Genomic DNA, 6735 nt, shown 5'->3' on the forward strand with positions numbered 1-6735 from the left:
GGGATGGACACAGGGAAGAGGTAACTATGGGGAGGAAGTGGGAGGGGAGCTGTTGCATTGTGGTAAATTGTAATCAATGTCATGAGACAAAGTGTACATGAGCTGCTGTATGGAAAGTGAATTTGTTCTGTAAATTTTCACCCAAATCACAATAAAAAAAATTGTACACCTGTAAAAAGTTGAATTGGCAGAAGTGTGATATATTTACAATAATGACAAAAACCGAAAAAGAGTAGGTGCCGTGGCTGCTGATATACAACCAAAAACCTCATGGGATTTGGTTTCTTTGTTAGGAGGTTTAGGGTCATGTTTTCCTGTCACATTCCAGTTAATTGGCCTAATATATTCAGTGCTTCTGTTCTGCCTCTTAGTTCATTGTGTAGTACCTAGGGTCTTGGATGCCAAGAGGCCATCCAAGGCAAAACAATTGGTTTCTTTGCTGGAGTAACAGAGGAAGACGGAGAGTCAAGAATAGAAGGAAGATATGGAATGTGTAGCTGATTTCCTCAATGAACAACTGCTGCTTTTGCCATGTGGCCAGAAGAACTAGTTGGTGCCTAGATACTAGTACTGAACATTTTGATAAAAGATTCTATAGAAGGATCCTGATCAAAAGGGGGAACATGCAGAACAGAATTTCAAATTCTCAAGGACTACAAAGTTCCTGGAGCTGTAAAGATTGGATAAATCCCTGAAACTATTGCCTTGGGATAATCTTTAGACTTTAAACCAAAAATATCCCCTGAAGTCTTCTTAAAACCAAACAGTAGTTGACCTTAAGTAGTAAAAAATATCTGCCTTGAGCATTATTCTCTTTTAAGAACTATCTATATGGCATCAAAGTGACAACAACAACTTGAAAGATTAGATAGAAATCTTAGGGAGCAGTGAATATATGTCAGTAGGGGAGGACTGAAGAGGAGTGCCACAAGCCAGGGAATGCAGATAGACTCTAAAGCTAGAAAAGGCAAAAAAAAAAAAAAAAATTGTCCATTATTTTGCATTTATAATAGTAGTAAAAAATCTCCTGTCCAACTGTTTTGAACATTAATGATGTTTATCTGATAGTAATAAATGCCAGGGTGTGAGGCAAGATTGATACTGGTTGTGATGGTTAAGATTATGTGTCAACTTGGCTGGGCCATAATTCTCAGTGGTTTGGCAGTTAATATTAATCATGTAATTAGACAGTTATGTAATAATAATGTAATTTGGCATTTATGTAATGATGTCATCCCCATTTTGTGATTTGATGTGGTTATCCTCCATTTTGGTATAATGTTGATTTTTACATATGACCCACCTTTAGAAACCTAACCATGTCGATAAGTGAGGTTGTTATTGTTGTTGTTTGTTGTTATGTGCTGTCAAGTCGACCCCGACTCGTAGCGATGCTTCCTTGGGTTTCCGAGGCAGTATCACTATGGAAGTAGATCGCCCCATCTTCCTTCCAAGGAGTGGCAGAGGAGTAGCTATAAAAGCTCAGAGAGGCCGTAAAACTTAACTAATTTTACACAGCTAATAAGTGGTATGGCTAGGGCTTGAAGTCAGACTCATCTATTTCAAAATTCAGGTTCTTTGCATTACCCTACGCTGCCTGTGGTTGCTTATGTTCTTTTTTTAGACTGAAGTAAAGAACTTGACCTAAAACTAGTAGTGTGCTGATGAATGTTAACAATGCTCTCATTTGTTGCTGATTTCTGTGTTATAAATTCTCCCACCATGGCCAATTTCAAGCTACAACATGATTCCAACAAACTAGGATATTTCCTGACAACGTAACCATCACTCCAGCACCATCTGGTCTGCTGTTGACTGTTCACAACAGATGGTTTCTGATGATCTTGTTTGCTTTGTCTCTACAGGGGCTGTACCAGCTCACCAAGGATATCATCATGATGATCCGAGTGTGTAAGATGTTCCGTCAAGGCCTCAGGGGATTCCGGGAATATCAGATCATTGAGTCTGCTCACAGAAAGCACCCAATCTTCTCCTTCTGGGATGTAAGCAGCTGGGATCACCAGGATTATGAGGGTTTGAGGGAGGTCCAATAAAGAGCACCCCATTTCCCAGCCCAAGCACTGAGCCAACTGAGAGAAAAGACAAAGGGTGAAGCAGATGGGGGACCCAACTGAAACCTTTATTAACTATAAGACTTAAATTGGAGAAGGTGACTGTGTCATCAGACAAGAGGGTTACCTAATACTGAACACTGCAATTAGACAGCCTTCCACATTTTACAGTCACAGCCAGCACGGGACCAAGGTGGGCCTCCACTGCAATAATAGGGCCTGCTGCCATAAATTCACAGCAGAGGACACAGCAGAGTGTGGGCTCAGAGGGAAGGAGAAGAAAGAGAATGATCATATCCAATTTCTCCTTCCAGATTCACCAAGGAGTTTAAGTAACTCCTCAGTGTGGAAGGAGAGAGGCTAGTAGTCTATTAGAGGCTACCATTATAACTCTCTCCATGTGGAAAATAAGATCAGGAGCAGGGAAGAAGCGCTTTCCATTCCATCAGGGATCAAAAAAGCCAGAAGAAATCCCGCAGTCATGATACAGTCAGAAGGTGGCACTGGACTTGTTCACCCCTAAGATCTTGTACATCCTTCCTTTCCTGACTATACTTAGATGTGGACTGTCGAATCAAAAAGCCTTGGGTTTGGATCCTAGATGCAACATTTACTAGGTGTATGATGCTTGGAAGTGGTTAAGTGCTTGGCTGCTAACTGAAAGCCTGGCGGTTCTAACCCACCCACTCCATGTGAGAAAGGTGTGGCAGTCTGCTTCCATAAAGATTTAGAGCCTTGGAAACCCTATAGAGCAGATCTTCTCTGTCCTACAGGGTCACAGTGAGTTGCAATCAACTTGACGGCAATGGGTTGGGTGATGCTTGGTCAAATTCCTTCACCCTGCTCAAGTGCAAAATAGGACTTGAGAAGGAAGATGCATGATGTCTGGCTCATTATAGGTACTTACCAAAGGTGGTGCAAATGGTTAAGTGCTGTAATTGAAAGTTTGTGGTTTGAACCCACTCAGAAGCACCTCAGAAGACAGGCCTTGTGATCTGCTCCTGAAAGGCCACAGCCTTGAAAACCTTATGGAGCAGTTCTACTCTGCACACGTGGGGCTGCCGTGAGTCAGAATTGACTTGACAGCACCTAACAACAAGCAAAGGTTGGCTTCATTTGTTCCTTTCTTTTTATTCTTTTTCCTCTATACTCTCCCATTCACTTATTCTTTTCCCTGTTCCTATTTTTCTCTCCTTCCTTCTTCTCTTTATCCCCCTTTCCCTCTGGGCCCCCACATGTTTCTCTGATTTTGCAGTACTGTGTTGCCAATGCTGTGCCAAAGAATAGTGCTTAGTTGGGACTTTTGATCAGAGGGAGACATTAGAGGGCCAGCTGGTAGGAGGTTTCCCATGGCTTCCTGCCCACCATGGTGGTCCAGGTATTGCAGAAGGATTTGGGATGCAAAATTCTAGGAGCAGTCTTGCTGATTCACCTTACTCCTCCTTCCTCTTTTCAGAAAAAGAAGCAGGGCCAAATCACATTTGACACCATGCAGTTCATTGCAGAGCAGGTATGCAAAGCCCTAGCCTTGCTGTTGGGGAGTTTTCTTTCTGCACCATGGCCTGGAAGAAGCACTGGGCATCAGAAGAGCTGGTTTCAGTTCATGCTGTACCATCAGCCAACCCAGTGTGTCATCCTAAGCCACCCACTTAGTCTCCTTATCTATAAAATAGCTAATCTCAATGATCCCTTTTAACTTTGGCATTCTAAGACTATGAACTCCCCTGAACCAGTTGCCACTTTATAGCTGAGCAGAACCAACAGGGCAGAGCTTTTGGACTTGGACCCCAAAGCAGAGGATGTGAGAGCCCCACACAGAAGAAAAAGAGTCAGGATGGTGAGGAAAGTCTTTGTCTAGAACTTAGGAAGTGGCCTGCATGTGAATTCTGCCTCTGCCCTGATCTCTCCATGAGACCCTGGGCATATCTCTCCCCCAGTTGGGTGTCAGATGAAGCAGTTAGATCAGATGACCCTAAAGCATTTCCCTGCTCTGAAGAGGAATTGCCTTTATAACTGTGTGAGGCTTTGTACTGTCTGTTTCCTGCATTGCATGAGTCATTGTTATCTTCCTGGCTTCTCCTCACCAAATTCTGGTTATTAAGTTAAATTTTGGAAATAAATTAAACATTAAAAAGAGCCTACCTCTTGATGGGGAAGATCTGACATTCTAACCTGTGTACAGGACCTTACTCAGCCCCAGCCTGGAGGAGCTGTGATGGTTTTTTTCCTAGGGAAAGTGAGAGAGAAAAGAACATAATAACTGGTATCAGGACCAAAGTGTGGCTTCTGTTGTCTGATACTGGACCTTAAATATATACCCAAGTTTCACCTTTCATACAGGAGAAACTGGGCACCTATCCGAGAGTCCTGGAACTATAGAGATGAAGGCAATGCTATATGCATAGCAGTAGAGGGAGAGAAGAGGGCACAAATGAATAAACCATTGTATAGGCCAGACCTCCAGGCTCTTGAATGGGTCATGTCTGACTCTGGCTCCAGTACTGATGAAAGAACAGAGACCTGATTTAAAAATCTGCTCTTCTCAAATATATAGAGACAGAAAGTTGATTAGTTGCTACCAGTGGCTGGGGGAAGGGGAAAATAGGGGGCTATTGCTTAATGGGGGAGCTCTGGTAGCATAGTGCCTAAGGCACTTGACTGCTAACCAGAAGGCTGGCGGTTCAAACCCACCAGCCACTCCTCAGAAGGAAGATGGGGCAATCTACTTCCATAGTGATACTGCCTTGGAAACCCAAGGAGCGGTCGCTATGAGTCGGGGCCAACTTGACGGCATAGAACAACAACAACAGCATTGCCTAATGGATACATCTTTGTTTGGGGTTGCAAAACAGACATGGAGGCAGTGTCTGACCTCCTCTAATTTCACAAGGTGGGAGAAGGATCAAGATATACAGCCCAAAGCTGATTCCTATGAAGTGAAGGTCAGACATGCTTCCACCCTCCAACCTTCTTACCGATTCTAACACGAACCATCCCTCCCACAAGACTTTGTACTTCTCTTCTGGGTTCGATAATTCGTCATAGTGGTCACACAGAGCTCACAGACAATACCATTATGGGATTTATTAGGGAAGTAACAGGTTACAATTCAGGATCAGAAACAACTCAGGATACAGTTCTTTGATGAGGACCTCTCTTTTCAGTTGTGCTGTAGGCATGTGTCTCTGTGGCCTCAGCCTCTCTACCCTGCAGCCCCTTGGCCTCTGCCCTGCTCGGGTAAGTGTTACAAAGCTCTTTTAGCTCTGCAGATAGGTGCCCAGAGAGGCACCCCACTCCACCAGCAAGCGTCCTCCCCAAGGGCACCGATCTTTCTCACTCTGTGGGCCAGGAAGCCCACTGTTCTGTCTTGTGCTGGTCTTTTGATTTTGCTACCTCTGTTGCTGCCATTTCTCTGCCTCTGTTTCTTGTCATCTCAGTGCAGGGATCTTGGGTCCAAGGAAGTGCTCCACTCCTGACTCTTCTTTCTTGATGATAGTGAGATCCTCCTTCTTACCTCTGGGATAGTTCATTTTAAACCCAGTGAGATGGCAGAACTGACCAATCCCCATATTAAGGTTCCATACACCTTATTTGCCCCATCCAACCCCCATAAGGGTGCCATGTACCTTATTTACATTATTAAGGTATCCAATCCCCTTGGTGGGCCACAAGCACTTCACATGTGCATAGTCCTAACCAGTCAATTGGCGGGAGTCACAAAGACCATGGCTTTATTTTTTTCATATTTTCATTACCACAGGGTGATGAAAAAGCTTGGGAAACAAATGGTGGTGATGGTTGTACAACACTGTAAATAGAATTCATGCCACTGAATTGTACACTTAAAAATGTTTAAGAGGTGGTGCAGTGGTTAAAGCACTAGACTGTGAACAGTCTGTGGGTCAAACCCAGGAGCCACTCTGCAGGAGAAAGATTGGCAATCTGCTTTTGTAGAGATTACAGCCTTGCAATCCCTATGGGCCAGTTCTACTCTGTCCTACAGGGTCACTATGAGTTGGAGTTGACTCAGTGGAAATGAGTTTTATATATATTATCTTTTAAATAATATTTTATTATGCTTTTGGAGAAGTTTTACACAGCAGTTTAGGTTCCCATTATATATATATGTCTCCATATCCAAATATATGTCTCCATATTCAAACCCAGTGCAATTGATTCGATTCTGACTCATAGCAACCCCCATAGGGTTTCCAAGGCTCTAAATCTTTATGGAAGTAGATTGTCCCTTCTTCCTCCTGTGGAGCAGCTGGCAGGTTTGAACTGCTGACCTCCTGGTTAGCAGCCAAATGCCTTACCCACTGTGCCACCAGAGCTCATGTGTATATATACTTATATTAAAAACAAACAAAAACAGTATGCATAGAAAAAGAGGAAACAAATATGCCAGGTGTTAATGGATAATTCTGGGTGGGGGATTATGAACAGCTATTTATTTATTTATTTATTTCATAATTGGTATTTTGTTGGTTGTTTTTAGGGCCAGTACAGAGACGTTATGAACAATTTGTACAAGATTCTTAATGTACATCCAAAAATCTAAATAGCCATGTAGTTATAATTCTTTTCTAAATTCTAGTGATGTTCTGGTTACCTAGTGCCACTCTGACAGAAATATACCACAAGTGAGATGGCCTTAACAAAC

At 43.0% G+C, this 6735-nt stretch overlaps 1 protein-coding gene across 1 annotated transcript in view; it reads left to right on the plus strand.

Annotated features, from left to right (window-relative positions):
- CNBD2 (cyclic nucleotide binding domain containing 2) overlaps positions 1 to 6735 on the plus strand; it is a 111260-nt gene that overhangs the window by 43207 nt on the left and 61318 nt on the right. Inside the window, exons 3-4 of the mRNA XM_042783604.1 lie at positions 1866 to 2003; positions 3529 to 3582. Coding sequence (XP_042639538.1) covers positions 1866 to 2003; positions 3529 to 3582 — 192 coding nt within the window. The remainder of the gene's footprint in view (positions 1 to 1865; positions 2004 to 3528; positions 3583 to 6735) is intronic.

This window comes from Orycteropus afer, unplaced genomic scaffold, assembly GCF_000298275.1.
Source record: "Orycteropus afer afer isolate SDZICR_OR568_19922 unplaced genomic scaffold, OryAfe1.0 scaffold00020, whole genome shotgun sequence".
Classification (NCBI taxonomy): Eukaryota; Metazoa; Chordata; class Mammalia; order Tubulidentata; family Orycteropodidae; genus Orycteropus; species Orycteropus afer.